Source organism: Micromesistius poutassou (assembly GCF_964030765.1).
Source record: "Micromesistius poutassou genome assembly, chromosome: 9".
NCBI classification, from domain to species: domain Eukaryota; kingdom Metazoa; phylum Chordata; class Actinopteri; order Gadiformes; family Gadidae; genus Micromesistius; species Micromesistius poutassou.
The window spans coordinates 8,784,725-8,803,619 of NC_140279.1; the positions used below are offsets into that span (position 1 = coordinate 8,784,725).

The 18,895-nt window shown below is 40.7% G+C and overlaps 1 protein-coding gene across 1 annotated transcript; it reads left to right on the plus strand.

Annotated features, from left to right (window-relative positions):
* Window positions 1-542: 542 nt before the first annotated feature.
* Window positions 543-18,144, plus strand: LOC311352999 (G-protein-signaling modulator 2-like). Its single transcript, XM_084472839.1, has 14 exons — window positions 543-619; window positions 6,686-6,907; window positions 6,998-7,133; window positions 7,749-7,888; window positions 9,322-9,445; window positions 9,628-9,743; window positions 10,132-10,287; window positions 10,563-10,671; window positions 11,339-11,504; window positions 12,415-12,509; window positions 12,599-12,784; window positions 13,123-13,285; window positions 14,568-14,680; window positions 16,337-18,144. The coding sequence occupies exons 2-14, from the start codon at window positions 6,687-6,689 to the stop codon at window positions 16,502-16,504; spliced, it is 1,893 nt and encodes a 630-aa protein (XP_084328965.1). The 5' UTR covers window positions 543-619; window position 6,686; the 3' UTR covers window positions 16,505-18,144.
* The last annotated feature ends 751 nt before the right edge of the window (window positions 18,145-18,895 follow it).

Sequence of the window (18,895 nt, forward strand, 5' to 3'; positions counted from 1 at the left end):
TGACGACTCATTATTTTATTGAAACTTGACAACAAAAATAAATGTCATAAAATAAACTAAAATGCTGCAAATGTTTAAATACAACATGACACAAAACGCCGAAAAAAGTAAACACTGACTGACATTGTGTAAATATCACATTTAGCAATATATATGCAATGCGTCGTAAATCCCGTAGAGAGCAGGCGCCACAAACCCTGATCCCAACCCTAGAGTAGAGCATAACAGATACATTTGGCAGTTCAGCAACTGTATTTAACTTTGGGGTTAGTTTTTGTGTCATCTAAACATCCATGTATTAACTTACACACCGACGTTAAGATCAGTTTTTTATGCTGAATGTAATGGAATCTTTCCACTGCCATTCTGACTCCTTCCCAGTAATCACTACACCAGTAGAGATGCATCTCGAACACACCATTACTTCACTGCTCGATCATAATTGGTCCCAGACTTCCTACAACAGGGCGTGGCCATTCCACAGATCATCTCCTTTGAAATTCTCAGTTGTTGGTTATTTTTACCGGTAAGGACTACATACTTCTGAGTTGAAAGAGTTGATAATTAGTCAACAAACATATTTGTATCCACTGAAATAAGAAGACTGGAAAGTTATTAGGTAAGTTTGTCTTCGCTTTTTCATTTTCATGGTTTTTAGTGTGGCGATAATCTTGCCCCTGTTTACGTCAACTCGAGACTGATGTTGTGTAACTTTGTTATTGTATAACACTAACTATTCCCAGTTAGACTTAGCCTAAAGCATGTGATGGCATAACATCCGACAACTCAGACTATTTTAGTTTTGTTTTCTAACCTGTCATGTTATCCGATCATTAGGTATTCAGTCTATCTGTGAACCTCTTATCAGTTGTCACGAGTTAAACGAAGGGCATGCTGGTTTCCTTCACATTCCCCATTAACGTTATATCACAGCATAATCTCAGATTTCCTGCCCCTTCAACCTCGTATATCTAACGTTGTTATTGGAAAGTGTCATTGATTTTTGTATTCTGCAGCGCTAACACTAATGCTATAACCGTAGCGATCCTAACATTGAATGTTATAGTTTAACAGTAGGCCAAAAATGTAAGCCAATCAATAAATCAATCGGCAGTTTTGCTCTTTTGCCTTGCGTCACATTTCTGTGGTAGTAATTCTCTAATTTAGTCATTCAGACTATCCCTGCTTTGTACGTCAGCTTGTGCGAAAGGCAGCATGACTCAAAAGTACAACCAAGCATTACAATTCAACCTTTACTGTAATGTGTGGCTTCCTTCAAGAAATGACACTGAAAATCTCGGTGTTATTGCTAAAAGGAAGTAGGCCTATAGATTAAGCATTTTTCGAACAGAAATGTTTAGATGTTTGTTTGATTTCAAGCTGCATGCTGTCAGACTGTTGCCCTGTAGCCTGTCCCGCTAGTCAGTCTTTATCTATACACAGAGAGTGAACGAAGTTTAGATGGTTTTATACTTTTGTATAATGTTTACAATAAAACATTTTTTTTGATGTAAAGAGCTGTAAAGTGCTGTGGGAAACCCTGAATAGATATGTCTTGTTGGCTTTTGTCTTGTTGTTATGCTACAAACACAATTTAGGGCTTATCTCTGCTATCGCTTTCGGGGCAACAGTTACATGGTGAGAAATGAACAAGGCAAGGATTGAAGAATACGCTGGGTTCTGACCACATTACAACTCTCACAGAACACTTTAACTGTAACATCAATTGGAATTACTACACCTTCCCATTGGTAGTTGTGGAGTAGTTCAGTTTCACTTCAGTCAAGTAGGTTTCCTCACTTTGCTGTTTGTTGCTACCCTTGATACCATTGGAATTTCTTGATTGACGAAATACATGAAAAGTATGGAAGTCTATCAAAATATTTTGCACCAGATTGGGTGCACAGGTTTCACGTCCATCACACGCCATGTGCTTTACAACTGATCTCTCATTGTCTCTTTTGCCATCTCTCTCCAATAGGCGTATCTGGGTGGGAGAGCAATGGAGAGGGGGTATTTATCTGCCTACAATGTATTTTATTTAGTTTGTATGCCTAAGAAGATTATGCCTATGTTTTGTTGTTAATGGACAGGTCAAAACGTTGCTTCTGAGTGACACCGGCAATACAGGACATGCTCACTCCCGAGCAGGGAAGCTATGACACTGCTTCAAAGTAAAAAAATGATTCTACATAAAGTGAGGTGGTGCAAGGGAAGTGATGAAGAACCTAGATATGTCTTCTCTTGTGTCCAGTATCCTAGAGTGCATGAGAATAAGACAACGGACAATACTGTACTATGGATAGTGGGCAAGTGAGAAGTTTATTTGTCTCTGAAATCTTCTGATGTATGACTTCTGGCGAACACTGATGGCAAATAACCTCAAGTCTGCGTGAACAGCGCATTAAAGTGTATCGCTTCAATATGTTTTCCTCATGTTGTTGGAAGCGGGGAGCTGTTAGCCAGTAATTGCTCACGGCGACCACTTGTGACAAGTTAGTAAAATGTAACATTTTTCAGCCGCCGCTGGGTGCTCCACTGGTGGCGGCGGCGGCGGGAGACAATCTCTTTCTCCTCCATGTCGTGGTTCAATCTGGACTTCAGGGAGTCAAAGCCAAAGTTCCTTTCCCCCAATTCCTTCTCAACCATGGCTGAGATAACCCTCACTACGAGTCTCGTTGTGGAAGTACCCGAGACGTCAGAGAACCCGACTCAGTCTAGTCATTTCACCAAATGGGAGCTTTACGCAAGCTTGTGTTATTGTGTTGCATGTGCCATAACACCAACAGCAGAACGGTTATCCAAATAACAAAGAAGTGTACAGCACTTGTGTTACAGTGTGTGTATTCACACACAAACATGTGGCACTCGCACGTTGGTAGCTCATTGTCTCCTTGGCGAGCCAAGCAGAGAAAGGGGAGGTAACCTGGCCCCTTATGACGACAAATTCCAAATTCAAAGGCAGAGCAGGATACCTAGTGCTCGTTATACACCTAATGCCATTTCTAGCCACTGGGGAACCATAGGCAGGCTAGGGGTACTCATATTATTGTTAGAAAACCTCATACAGTGACATTTTCATGCCATGGGACCTTTAAGCTCAAAATCGTCATTATTTCTGCTCTTTTCTACTCTCCCTTACTCCCTTAACTCTCGAATCTTGCATGCATCATCTTCAGTGCAATTTATATTGTTTAGACTATGAACAAATAAAGGCCTAGGATTTCCTTGTAACCATTTTCAAACAAAAAGTAATTGATGCTTAGGAAAAATATATCGTCTAGCTTGCTGAAATTGAAGCTGCTAAATTCCCCACTGTATAATTGTAATTAACTTCTCATTGAATTGGCACTTAGTGTAGGAGCATGTCTCCTTGTATGAGAAGGGTAAATGGAAGATGGCTGTTAGTAGATTGTTGGTTGCAATTTTGGGAATTCAACAGCTAGTCAACAGCCCAGTCAACAGCTATTTTAAATCCTTTTCTGAACAATGTCATCATCTAAAATTGAGCCTGCATTTTGTCAAATGTACACTAAATTAAATGAGTTTATTGAGCAGTTCCTATTGCATGAGGAATTGACCATGCCATATTGTTCCATCATTTAAAAATATGTTACCTTGTAAAAAAAAACAACTAATAAACTGATCGACCCTTGAAGTTCCTCTGATTTGATTATGTATTTTTCAAGTTGTGTTTGGGAATTTTACCTTTGGACATGTCAGCTAAAGGCTTCAACCCCAAAACACCAATCATTCCAGTCATGCCAGTTACGCTACATTGACGTAAGCAGGAACCCATGAATGACTCAATGCAAACTTCCTTATGACGTCACCCTGCAGACTCCCGTACTTGGCAAATTGGAGCTCATCATTTGTTAGCTTTGTTTTTACTTGTGGGCTGAATTTCTGAGGAACTTTGTGAAGCATCACAAAGTATACCACTTGTTTGGGGTAGGATAGACACAGCACAACCTGCAAACCCTTCTCAGAAAATACCAGACCATTATGGTAACCCTCTTAAATGATTGCTTCACTAAGATAGCTTTGTCCAAACGTTAATTTCTTTTCGTAATCTTCAGTCAGTAAATGTATTTAATGTTTAATATGTTGGTCAAGGCAACGTTTTCTATCGTTGCCATGGTGATTCAAATGGATGGTGTTCTCCCTGAATCCACTCAGCTTGCATGTTGTTTGAAACAATTGTTGTGTTCAGTGCAGTATTTTATGTAACTGATGATGTTCTTTCATATAATCTTTCATATAGTGGCACTGACCTGCATATTTATGCTTTAAAATAACTTGTCTCTAAATACAAAATGCACAATACAACAATGTTTATCGGTATGTGTTTTTTAGATGCGTCCAAAGCCTTTCACCAAATGAATCATGGCAAACTGTTTACCAAACTGCAAGAGCGAGGGGTGCCTCCATATCTTATAAGAATTTTGCATAATTTCACACCTAACCATGCAAGTTATGGGGTAAAACAATATCAACCCCATTCCCTGTAACCAATGGGGTCAGGCAAGGTTGAATATTGTCACCTATCCTTTTTAACTTGTATATGGATGGTCTGTCTAGAGAGCTAGAAGAGTGTAAGACTGGATGTATGGTGAGGAATCAGCTCATTAATCATTTAATGTATGCATTTTTTAATCAGTATGTCACCTTTTTATAGTGCTTGCTTACAACAACTGCTCAAAGTTTGCATAAAGTATGGTATGCAGTATGACATCAAATGTAATCCCAAAAAGAGCATCATCATGATGGCATGATTTAGATTCAGAGGTCAACGATTCGATTCTAAAATGATTATCGATGCGTCTCGATGCATCTCGATGCAACAATTTTTTTCCATTTCCATGCGCGATTTTCAAAAATATATATACATCTGAGTTTGCTACTCAGAGATTGCTAATCACTTCCTACTTGTGTGATGATCATTAAGGACAATCAACAGATGAATTAGGCTACCTTATCTAATATTTTATATTCAATAAAGTCAGTTCTCTGCACAGAGAACCCACAGGCAGAAAGGAGAGTTTTCTGTAGCGCTCTGCAGCAGGCGAACAAATTAAATAAAAATAAAAAGATTGAATTTGTTTCAGATTATTAATTTTTCTGCATTGAAACAGAATCGTTCTAGAGAGATTCACGATGCATCGAAGAATCGCTTATTTTTCCCACCCCTGATATTATCAGGGATGACTTAAGTGATGATGATAAACAGTGGCAGTGCTATAAATTGTATGCCCAGGCAAATGTGCTGGCACGCAAATTTCATATGTGCACTGATGATGTAAAAACAGCTCTTTTTAGAGCTTACTGCACTCAACTTTACACAGCACATCTATGGTGTATCCATAGTAAAGGAAAGATGAACAAGATAAAGGTGGCATATAATGACACTCTTAGAATCCTGTTATAGTACCCAAGGTGGGAAAGTGTGAGCAAGATGTTTGTAAACTGTAATGTTCCCACTTTCCAAGCATTGCTTAGGAATTTTATGTTTAAATTTATGTGCAGGCTTACTGAGTCTAGGAATGGCATTATAAGGTCTTTGACGGACCCTAACCTAAGTGAGACAGGATATTCCTCCAGCCTTTGGAAATATTGGAACAAACTGTATCTGTATGTATTTTAACCATTGAGCACACATGTGTGCTATGTGTAATTTATTTTGTGTTTGTATACTGTGTGTTAATTTTGGACCTTGAGTCTGTCAATAGAGATAATAATAATATATCATACCAATAAAATTGGGCTCTACTGGAAAAGTATTTTCACATGTTTCCTCAGAAGTTAGGATTAGGGTTCTGACATGCATTTATATGTTCATGTTATTATTTAGTCAAATCTTTCACTTCCTGAATTATGGACAGTTTTATTCTGTGAAATCCATCAGGGAGTCTACTTTTAACCCACTTGTTGCTGTTCACTGCCACACAAAGATCTGCCAAAATGTGTCAATGATGACTAAATGTTACTCATGTTCATGTTTGGTCATGAAATGTTTTACTCCCCTTCTAAAGACTCAAGATGAAACTTGCGAAACAAATAGGAGTTGCAGTGCTTGCAGATTTTGACTTTAATGTTGCTGTCATTACCACGGCCACCATTTCATCCGGGGGCCTATGATAGCCGAACATATATGATGTGGCGGGTTCAGATTCTTTTTTTTTCTTCTTCTTTTTTTGACACATAAAAAAATATAGCACTGCATCAATTCACGCAGCATCAGGTGCATTTCCCATAAACACACAATTAAATGCATCTAAAGTTATATGCACTTCTGAACCAACCATGTCTTATTCAGCACAGCGTGCATAAGCCCCCCGAGACAATGTGGTGGCAAAGAGAATCCAGTAGCGACACTGTCACTTGCAATAATAATAAAGTCTTCATCAATGTAGCCCAATATAGGCCAGATAAAAGAATAGTAGTTTGGTTGTTTCAGCCCTGATGACACAGTAGTGACCTGCACTGTTTTTCTTTGCAGCCCTAAAGTCGGTATCTGGGCTTGGGGCATGGTTTTCTGGTATTATTTCATGTTCTCCCCCAAAAACACATCTCAATAAAGATTTTCACCAAAAATATACCTATTTATAGGACAGTATACAATGCCTATGTATCATACTACATGTGTATATATTGTAATATGCTTTCTTCCTCAATCACTCTGCAGAATGGAGTCATCTTGTTTAGACCTGGCCCTGGAGGGCGAGCGACTGTGCAAGGCTGGCGACTACAGAACTGGCGTCTCGTTCTTCGAATCTGCCATCCAGGTGGGAACGGAGGACCTGCAGATCCTCAGTGCCATCTATAGCCAGCTGGGCAACGCCTACTTTCACCAGCAAGAGTACGCCAAGGCCCTGGAGTACCACCGTCATGACCTGACACTCACCCGGTAGGGCTTTGAATGAGAGAAATGCATTTGAACTCAACTTCCCTTTTTGTTGCACAAAAGGTTTGCGTAATCGAATGGTATTTTCTCCAGAACCATCGGTGATGAACTTGGGGAAGCAAAAGCCAGTGGTAATCTGGGGAACACACTCAAACTTCTAGGCCGGTTTGACGAAGCTGGGGTTTGTTGCCAAAGACATCTGGACATCACCAGGGCCATGTATGACCGGGTATGTCGTTATGTGTGGAAACTGAGAATGACTCTTTATTCTTTTGACCCATGTTGTGACTGTCTCACAGTGGTGGAGTCCAGTATTTTGATATTTGACTGGGATATGAGTAGATGGATATTCCTTACAATCTTGACAGTCCAGTGGCTTAACATATTGGGCTTCTTATTTTCAAAAACAGCATAATCCAAAAGAATGATTGAGAGTTGCTGTGAGTTGTTCATGATATTCCTCAATGATTTACCTGCTCTGTTCTTTCGTGTAGTGGTCAAATATCAATTGTTGCTGCTTTGTAGATTGCATTGGTGGTTATTTTATGAACTAGATGAAAGTGATGGAGACCTTGAAATGCACGTTAAGCTTTATTTAAACATTTTTGTGACTATATTCGAAGGGTTACCACAAAACATGCTCTTCAGCCACAGCATAGTTTTGATGCACGTCATAACTGCATGTCTGCCTACAAACATCAAGAATAGCTCGCCAGCCCACATGGTTAGTGTACAGGTCTGGCATTAGTGTGTTTTTAAGTGGATAATTACAAAGTTGGCCAGCCTGGTTTCTGTCTTTTTTTGTAAATAAGATAAATCTGGTGTGTGTGTGTGTGCCACATAGGTTGGGCAGGCCCGTGCTCTGTATAATTTCGGGAACGTTTACCACGCCAAGGGGAAAAGCATCTGCTGGATTGGAGCAGAGCCGGGAGAGTTCCCGGAGGATGCCAGGACAGCCCTGAAGAAGGCCACGCAGTTCTATGAGTGAGTGGCCGGAAACGCTACTGCTGCTACACCTTCTTCCAGACACACTGTGTTATTCAGAGGCTCTGGTCAGGTTCACATTCCAGGAAGGATTTTTTTTATTTTGTATTGTTTTCATGGCTGTGACCAGTGACACTAGTGTTTCAGAGCACAGCCCGAATCCTATGAAATCTGTTCTTTGGTCCAGATTTGTTGCCATTTACATGTGTAGAGACGCATATCTGATCTCTGAAAATGCTGTCCATAATGAACTGTCAGAAATTTGGATCTGAGCAATAAGTCCTTTTAATTGCAATTTTTTTAATGACCTTTTAATGGCATCGAGCAGAACGAACATGGCAGAAATAGAATATGATATTAATAAGTATGTTTTAATAAGCGTTCCTTTATATCTACATTGGGAGTGGGTCATTTTCCATTGGGGCCCCATGCTGCACCGCCATGTTTCTGCAGCAGCCAAGAACGGACAAACCGTTAAGGGAGTACGAGTTTCAATCAATTAGCATTTCAAAAGAAGTAAACATGCTTCTTAGCTCTAATACAATATTTAAAATGCTGCTTTTTGGGCTAAGAGTGCTATGAAGAAGGGGGCTTAATACTAAAACTGTATGAGAAGCTTAACCCTCTCTCAGGCATGTCCATCAACAACGGATGCCCAGACAGGTGGAGACCACTGCTGCAGAATTGATAGTTTTTTCCTTTTCAAATCTAAAGGTGTTAAATTGGTAGGCCTACATCACATTATCACAAAGCAAATAGTTGGTTTAAACATTGTGCAAGGTTTTGAATAAATTTAACGACAGGATAGGCGCTGTTTACCCGGTGATAGATCACACGGGAGCTATTGTGGGGGACGTAACCCTTACAAGGAAATGCTTTGCTACCTGTCCTGTTCATGTTTACTAAATAACCAACACATTATTAGAATAATAACTAGCATTACTTTTTGGGTGTCTTTTGGACTCGTTTGAACATTGAAATAGCTGCTAAATATGTGTGCATTATTAAAACGACTAAGGCCCCGATGGCTGCAGGGTTAATGGCTTCTGTCTCCTCACTGGATGGCAGCTGTCGTCCTGTGTGAGGGGCTACCAGAATATTCCACCAATGTTCATTCGTTTTTCGTAATTTGATGGTTGCCAAACTTCAACTTAAGTGTTGACTCTCCACCCGGCATCTTTATGGTTTCCAACAGGGTATCCTTATTCTCAAATCTTTCCAAAAAGTATTCTTCATGCAACCTCCTGCAGCTTTGTCATTGGGATTCGAGATAGCCGATCCATCCTGGTGCAAAAGCAACTGTTCAATCCACTGACAAACTGTCTTTTAGGGGATATGTATTAAGAAAAGTAGATCTTTGTAAATTAAATGTAGCTGTGGATGGATGCAAGGATGGAGTTTAACCATGTTCTCCGGTTCTTGGTTTCATTAAGAGCAAACCTGTCCTTGGTGCAGGAGATGGGTGACCGGGCAGCTCAGGGTAGGACCTACGGTAACCTTGGCAACACGTACTATCTACTGGGGGACTTTGAAAAAGCTGTTTTCGCCCATGAAAAGGTGAGTGGCTATCTGTGTAGTTATCACACCCGCATGATGTAGTATGGGAATGAACAGCACCTTTACATTTTTTTTATCAATAGAAGGTTGTATTTATTGAGGATATCAAGAACATATTTTCTGCTTCAGTATCTTTTGCCAGATTTGTAAAATGCTTCCTATTGTTTGCCCTGTTATGGCAGCGCTTGCTGATAGCCAAAGAGTTTGGGGATAAGTCAGCTGAGCGGAGAGGCCACTGTAACCTTGGCAACGCACACATCTTCCTTGGTCAGTTTGACGTAGCCGCTGGCCATTACAAGTAAGGAATCACACACGCGAGCCATGGGCCATCCTTTGTGTTTTTTCATCAATGCAATCATGTTGTTTTTTTCTACATAATGCAAGGCTTATGAAAGATCCACTCAAAAAAAATCCCTGCTTTAATAATAAAAAACTAAATCATTTATTAGATTTAATTGAGGTCCGACTTACTAGCCCTTTTCGTTTAATGCAGCGCAGCAGCAGAAGGCATGATTTAATGACTAGATTGCTATCTCTCCAGTTCCCACGCGAGACATTCACAGTGTGTGTGTGTGTGTGTGTGTGTGTGTGTGTGTGTGTGTGTGTGTGTGTGTGTGTGTGTGTGTGTGTGTGTGTGTGTGTGTGTGTGTGTGTGTGTGTGTGTGTGTGTGTGTGTGTGTGTCCAGGAGGACTCTGCAGCTTGCCAGGCAACTGAAGGACAGGGCAGTGGAGGCCCAGGCTTGTTACAGCCTGGGGAACACATACACACTCATGCAGGACTATGAAAGAGCCATCGATTACCATCTCAAACACCTCATCATCGCCCAGGACCTTGAAGACCGGTACTTACCTCAAACGCAGTGTTTTGTTGTAGTGCTGGTTTTCTCCCAAAGGAGGCTTAGTAACATAGTGAGAATATACATGTACAAAGCAGTTGTAATGGATGACATGATGTTACGATGTTTCTAGTCATTGACTGGATATATAAAATCAATGAATCTGTGGATATTCTAGCCCCACTGCCTGCATATACACAGCAAAGGAGGTTGGTTATTTGTTAATAAAACATGCTGTTCTCAATGTAATGTTGCTTAATTAACATTTGGTCTCACTGCAGGGTTGGCGAGGGCAGAGCGTGCTGGAGTCTGGGAAATGCCCACACTGCTCTAGGGAACCATGAGCAAGCAATGCACTTTGCTGAGAAACATCTGGAGATTGCCAAAGAGGTGAATGTTTATACTTATCTGCCATGCATAATCAAATCACTAGCCCTCATCTGCTCACGACACCACCTGGTGGCTAGTGGTGGTACTATACTACGTGCTAAACGCCCGAGAGGCATAGTTCTCTCTCTGACAAGGCCATCAAAAACACCTGACCTGACGGATCTCCACACACCCACACACTGCCACCGCTGTCCCTTGGTCACAGAAAATTCACTTAGATGTCGCTAGAAAGAACGTAACTTGAGGTTGGAGCAGAGTTCAAGTTCTAGTTGGTTTAGACTCAAAAACATATAATTGTACACCTCATTTCCCTAAATCACTGTCTTATTTTAACGGTGACAAAATGGCATAGATGTGTGTGTGTGTGTGTGTGTGTGTGTGTGTGTGTGTGTGTCAGACATGGCACAGCCCCTGAAGAATTTGATTGATTGGATGAAAACGTGTACAATGTAATCACAATATAATCATGTAATTATGCTATAATCAGAATAAAAATAAAAATATAGTTAATCAGTCACAAATTTCTCAATGTAAACGTTTTCATCCTCTTAAGCAAACTCCTTATATTGATACACCTCACCTGCCTGTACACACTCTAGGTATTTCCTTGTTTTGCCATCCCTGGAATGAAATTCCTTGTATTTTCTGACCTTTCACCTTCTTCAAGACTGGAGACAAGAGTGGTGAGATGACGGCCAGGATGAACCTGTCAGACCTGCGGCTGGTGGTGGGCCTCAAGTCCACCGCCAACCTCCATCCCAACAGCTACTGCAACAGCAACGCCAACAGCTCCGCTCTTGGCGCCAGCTACCAGGGATACTACATGCTAGCAGGTCAACCAGTAGGCTTTTGAATATCCCACTATGCAATTTACCAACATCAATTATTATAGTGGATCTTATTTTGGTTTAAAGTGTCGTCTTTTATGATGTGAATTGCCTCATAAAGACTCACTGGTACTTCCACAACAAGTAAAGACTCATAGTGGGGGTTATCTCGGCCAGAGACCTGCATGGGTTCAGGTACCCACGGGTTCCCGGTGGTTGACCTGCACAATTTGAATGAAACGGGGGGAAAAATAATGTACAGTGTCGGACACGGGTGCGGGTCGAGTCGGACGCGTGAACAGTGCGGGTCGGTCGCAGGTTTTGCGATTGCGAGCGAGACTTCTCCGGTGCTGGATATGTTATTCAGGAGCGGAGGAGTCAACGGGTTTGAAGATGAGGAACTAGTGCTTGTAGTTTTTTAGAGCCCCCCCCCGCCCCTCTTACACTTCCTGCTTTAAATTACGCAAAAATCGTAATTTTGCGTAATTTAAAGCAGGAAGTGTTAGAGGTAGATACAGATCTCTCCCTTCTAAGGGGAAAATGAGGGAATGATGCATGTAAAGTAAAGTGTCCCTTTTATGTTGAATGTGTCGAGGGCATGTTGAGGGTAGAGGGTAGGTCAAGTGAGAGATGTGAAGTCATTATGTAATCATAGTTATGTCATTGTGTTTTTTTCGCTCTCTAAGATATAATAATGGGTAATGTATGCAGTTAACCACATTTATCCAACCACATTTTTATTTCAAGGTTTAGGTTTAGGATCAATCAATAGCACTACTATGTAACACACCAACTTGTTTTAAGGGTTGGTTTTCCTTTTGAATGTGCCCGAATGACCCTAATTGAATAGTTAGAAAGGAAACCAAAAGCTTTTGGTTTGGGATAAAGAAACTTACAAACCCTCTGTTTGCTTTAGGAGTCAAGGCAGAGTCTCCGAATCAAAACATTACAGAAAGTCTGCAGTTGCCTGGTCCAAATACGGACAAAAGTCAAACTGGACATTCAGATCAAGTACGTCACTCACTCTTCTTTTACCCTTTCTTGCATATTTTTTAAAAACCTACTGACATTATGAATCTCTCTGTTGAAACAATACACAGGAGCTGGATGAGGAGGTTCTCATCAAGTCTTCCAAGAATAACACGATCAAGGCTTCCACGAAGCTCTTCCTGTTCAACCGCTTAAAGAGCAAAAAGCTGAAAAACAGTCAGTCTCCACCCAAATGCCCCAAGCATGGCAGCAGTGATGGTTCCGTATTTGAGTCAGAACTGACACCGTTTTCTCAGGTACTTCTACATTGCAGGGAAAGTCTGCAGTGCTGCCTAGTCTTTAAAGATATAATTTAAGGCAGAATTATTTTGTCGGGCAATGATCTGTGCACATATTTTCGCATAGATCACTTTTATAGCTATGGATTACTTGGATAACCCATTTATGTTTAAGTTTGATGTTAACATTTAGAATTGAGAGTGTATTCAGTTGGTAAAGTTATTAATGGGTGATGAGGTGCTTGAGAACAGGTTAGACTGGCTGTTTTAAGAAACTATGTGTTAAGGTTGAAAGCTCTACTCCCACAGATTGTATCACATCTATTAATAGTGTGTGTGTGATGCTGTGTTTGTAGACTGGATCCCAGGACAGCCTGCGAGAAGATGGCTTTTTCGACCTGCTGTCCCGTTTCCAGAGCAGCAGAATGGATGACCAAAGGTGTTCCCTATCAGAAGGACAAAGCAGTGTCCCTGTGTCCACCTCCCCCATGTCCACCCTACCTGCAGCCCAGAGGAAATGTAAGTTAGCCCCCTTTACCTGGCCAGCCTGGCTCAGATCGTGTCTCTTTCTTGCCTTTTCATTTTCACCATCTTATTTCTTAACTGGATATACTGTACATATTTCTTATTTTTATTAATCTTTTCTGTGATGTCAATAGTTGAGGGATGTACCATGTAGCTTCATTGATTGAATTGTTGCTGAGGAGAAAGTTCAGTCCAAAACAATATTACAAAAGCAAATGCTGATACTGTGCTCCAGAATCATCCATTTTCCTCACGCTCCCTGTGTTTTTTGTATTAATTATGACAATATAAGTTTCTACATCTATGTCCACCGAAGTTGTACTTCAGCAGTTTAATCGTGTTTTGGTCTAAGGTGGGCAAGAGAAGACAAGAGTTTGAAAAGTATGCAGATCTAAAGGGTAGATCATGGGATGAGGAGATGAAATAATACCAGACCTGTGGCTTGTGGCTCAATGTTTGTGTCTGCAAGAAACCATGAGCTTTTGAAAGCAAATGGTCATTACTATGGGAATGTGGTTTCAATGGCAGTCGTTAAGAAATGCCCATTGGCACTTTGACCAGGCCCACGGTCATCCGATCAGTCCCTAATGGCGAAGCACCGTCCCAGCATCCAGGGCAATTCCTGGAGCTGGTGGCCTGCTCCCAGGGCCGTCGCCTGGACGACCAGCGAGTCAACGAGAGCAATTTTCCTGGCTTTCGACTCAGCGACTCATCCCCTCTGCCCACACTCTTCACCTCTAAGCCAGAGTAAGCTTATGCCTATGGTGACCTTAACATCACTAACGCCACCACCAGCACATGTCAGCCAGCAGCTGGGACACTGCTAAGGCCCCATCCACACGGGTGAAAACAATCCGTTGTCCTTTGATGCGTTTCAGGAATATCTCCGTAAAGACGGACTCGCTGCAAAAACGCATCAAGCTGTAGAAACGCTGTAATACATATTCAAGGCCACTGTGTGGCGTTGGTTCTCCACAAAAAAAATTGGAGCGCGCATCAAGCCCATGTGCACTGTATATAAACATACAGTCGAGGAGGAGAAAGCAGTTGTTAAACATTTTAGATTGAGCAAAAAAATGTAGTTAGTAATTCAATTTACCAAGGGGCTGGGACCTGGTTTCAGAAAAGTGCGTTTTCGGGCATCGGATCCGCCGGATCCGTCTGGACGGTCGGCCCAAACGCAACACTTATGCGGTTTCACAAAAAAATCGGCTCTGTGTGGACTAAATGCTTATTATCTTCTCAAAGACATTCTTTTTTTATTTCTATACCACAGCCCCCATCTCCAGCAGGGATCCTTCCCCCACATCCTCCCCCGGCAGTCACCTGGACCTGTCTGATGAGACCCCCGAGGGGGACGACTTCTTCGCCATGCTTGTTAAGTGCCAGGTAACACAGGGGACAGGGGACTGGGATGCCCTGGTCATGGCCACTTCATTTATGATGCTTATTTTTAGGATTAGCACTGCACACTTGCAGATCATCATGATTAGTGTTGTGTCTCATGAGGCAAATTGTGCTTGATTCATAACCTAATAACTAGGGATGCACCGAATTTTTGGCCACCGAAAATTTTCGGCCGAAAATGGCCCAAAAGCGCGTTTTCGGCTTTTGGCCGAAACACTTTTATCACCGAAACAACACGGCCGAAACAGGAAATTGTGATGACGCAAACAAAAACCGGATAAGCGCCTCTGCGCCAACATGTCTGCGGTGTGGGCATATTTCCATATATCTATAGGTTCCATAGATCATCAGTGAAACATTGTGAAACAAATGACACCTCTAGCTAAATGTAGTAATCTAGAGCTACAACCTTGTTTTCATCCAAACGAGCCGTCTTTAGCGACGGCTCGCTATGAGACCACTTCTGCTATCGTCGGCTATCATCCACGAGCTTAGGGACCGTCTGCAAAGTGCAAAACGGAAAACGGTTCTTTGAATTGCAATGCCTTGATTTTAGTGAGGTTAGTACACAGTCATAGCTATAAATGCAATGGTAGGCCTACTAATAATTGGCATAATAATTTTTTCCGGTTTTTCGGCCTTGGTTTCCTCGTTTTTGGTGTCGGCCAAGAATTTTCATTTCGGTGCATCCCTACTAATAACCTAGACACAAAACTAAAAGCATTAAGTGTTGTTTACTCCTTGCATATCCTGTTGCTAGATGACTAACATCCAGCAACAGTGTGCTGCTGTATATAAAATCCTGGCATACCATTGTCCTTGGTATGATCATCAATTTCATCATTTGACATGTTCTTGCCTTAAAAAGCTTAATTTTAAATTGGACACAGACTATTGTAAAGGAAAACCAAAAGTATATAATATGAAGATAACATTTATGGCAACTACAGCTTGTTCAGAATGCTGCTGCTAGAGTTCTAACAAAGACCAAAAAATGTGAACATATTACACCAATTCTTAAATCATTACATTGGCTCCCTGTATGTCAGAGAATTGATTTTAAAATCATGTTGCTAACCTATAAATCCCTACATGGTTTAGGGCCAAAATATTTAACTGATATGCTTCCACTACATAAGCCTTCTAGGCCACTAAGATCCTCTGAGACCAATCTGTTAATTATCCCCAGAGTCAACACGAAACATGGGGAAGCAGGATTTAGTTACTATACAACAAATAGCTGGAATAAACTCCCTGAGGATTTAAGACTTGCCCCAACTCTGACAGCTTTTAAAACAAGACTGAAGACTTTTATGTTTGCTTTAGCTTTCTGCTGAATCTTCAATCTACAATGCTTCTATTTTATTTATTTATTATTTTATTTTATTAGTAACTTTGCCTTTATTTTCTCACTTTCTAAAATGCATTTTTTTTAACTCTGCCTTTCTAAAATGTTTTTTTTAAACTTTGCCTTCATTTTCTATCTTTTACTTTTTACTTAACTATTATTTTCTTTTATTGTATGACAATGTTTATATGTGAAGCACTTTGAGTCTGCCTTGTGTATGAAAAGTGCTATATAAATAAAGTTGCCTTGCCTTGCCTAATGATCAAAATGATCGTACTATGTGTATGCAGGGTTCCAGGCTGGACGACCAAAGATGTGCGGCCCCTCCACCTGCGGCCCGGGGCCTCACAGTCCCAGATGAGGACTTCCTCAGCCTCATCCTGCGCTCCCAGACCAATAGGATGGAGGAGCAGCGAGTAGCGCCACCCCCTGGCTGCTCACAGTCCAAACCCGACTGAGCCTCGCGTGGTGTCCTTTCTCACACATGCCATCTCAGGATATGATTTGATTTGCGCCTCCGAGACCCCATGAGTCTCCTTACTGCAGCATCCTCATGAGCTGATTCCAGGAACTCTAAATGAATACGAGGACTCTTTAGCCCGCTGGATCCGATCACTGGAAATTTTTATGCTGCATTCATTGGACAAATGTGCATAATTTCACACAATTCAATCCATTCTCATATCTTTGATCTTTATGAAATATATCTTTTTGGCTACCCTTATTGGCAGGTTTGTATAGCCTCATAAGGCCTCTGAAAAAATGAGTCACCTAAGACACAACATGCAATGGCAGTCAGACCCGTCAACAGGATTTATTAGGCAAGAGGGCATCAGAAATGAACTAAACTATTTTTCACTTACTGATGACACAAGAGGGATAACAATCTATTGTACAATTATACCTTATGTATTTGCAGCCACTTGTGGCTGTCTTGCCGCAAGAATACAGGCCAGTGCACCGCTTTAAAAACATGGAGAATCCACTACCAAGCTGTCTTGCCACAAGAGTGTGGTAATACACTGCGTAGACAACAACAGAGAAAGTTCAATGTCTGCCACCCTCATCGATGTAATGCAAAGCAAGCAACTATTCTATATAAAGAATATAAAACATTTACATCAAATCCCCTTCTTGGCAGCAATGTCAATGATGAAGCGATGTCAATGTTTATTACTGAAATTTTCCATGCATTTCCAAAAAGCTAGAAACGAATACGCCTTGATTCAAAAGAGGTTGAGCTGTTCATTGAAAGTTATTTTTTGTAGTACATAACTTTAAAAGTAAACCATCACGTAAACTGCCAATTAACCCCACCCTTCTTTTGGGAATTCTAATCGCAATTAGTTTTCTAGCTTGTAAAATGTCTAACTATGTTGCATGCAATCTAGTTGTGTGAATGAAGCGCTCAGACACAACAAATCGGGTGAGAATGAAGGATGGGGCAGATTGTGTGGTAGGAAATATGGATACAAAACTAAGGGGGCACACAATTTTAAATGAGGCAGTATTGCACCCTTTTTGAGAAATGACATTAAACAGAACCTACTTCCGCTCAAGAGGATCAAGATGCCATAATTGGATTGAATATGTTCATGTGGCGTTGATTACATGCCATAAAGAACTTTTAACCAATAGAGTGATGTGGGAAGTCCCACAGTGGTACACATTTACCTCAAGACGCTTGTTTTCTTCAAAGAATGGAGATTAATGGATAGAGGATAATGGATGATTAACTTGCCGTTGTCCCCAACCTCTTGTTGCCTATATTTATATTAAGCTTTGATGACTTATTTTTCAGAACTTTAAAGCTTTGTTTTTCTACATTTGTATTGCCATTGGCTTTTGTCTTTCCCGTGTACACATTTAAGAAGAACTAAAAAATGAGACCAGAGAGACGTATTTTTTTATAAAACCATTTGATCATCAAGAAGCAGAAGAGATATTTCCTAATCTTTTAATTATGACTTGCAAAGTGCACTACTTACAGATACATCATTATTTTCTAGTTTCATGGTTTTAAAGTATTTTGCTGTATTATATCAATTTTTTACAATTTTTTTTAATATATATATATATTCAAAGTGTAATTGCCATAAAAATCCTACTCTTAACTGCTTAAATTCTTCAGGTTGAGCACATCATTTTTTTGTCACACTTGCAAAGCAATATTCTTGTAATCATGTTATTGAACTTGAATCTGCTTTTGTTGGATCTTTGTATATCTGTAAATCTAATTATATCTATGGCTTGCTCATAGATCTGAAACATAAATAATTACAAGATAAATTAAAGCTGCAAGCTGCATTTTACGGGGGCCAAGCCTAACACAGACCAGGAAGACCCTGACGCAGACCAATAAGACCATTAACTGACGCAGACCATGCAACCATCCATATTTTTTGTTGGAATACGGTTGATAACGCTGAAATAGCCTCCGCTTGGATCTGATGATGTGAGAACAAACTTTCACAACTGTACGTCAAAAGGCTGAGGAGTTATGTCTTTAAAGTTTTCAATTGATTGCTGTGGTGCCCCCTATCATCATATTTGGATGAACTATAGCATAGTTAACCTCGACCTATGCTTATTCAAGTACAACACGTTTGGTGAGGATTGCCCTAAATTAACCCCGCCTTTTGGCACCTTACGTTGATTGGGATAATTTAGACGTCCAGCCACTATTTTGTTACATGTTATGGGTTCCTTAGGAACACTTGTTCATCGTAGGAGAGGCAAATGTCTACCAAATGTCATGACCATAGCTGAAAGAGGTCAGAAAATATCACTATCCAAAGTTAGCATTTTCAATTAATTGCTGTAGCGCCCCCTATGCCCTGATTTAAATA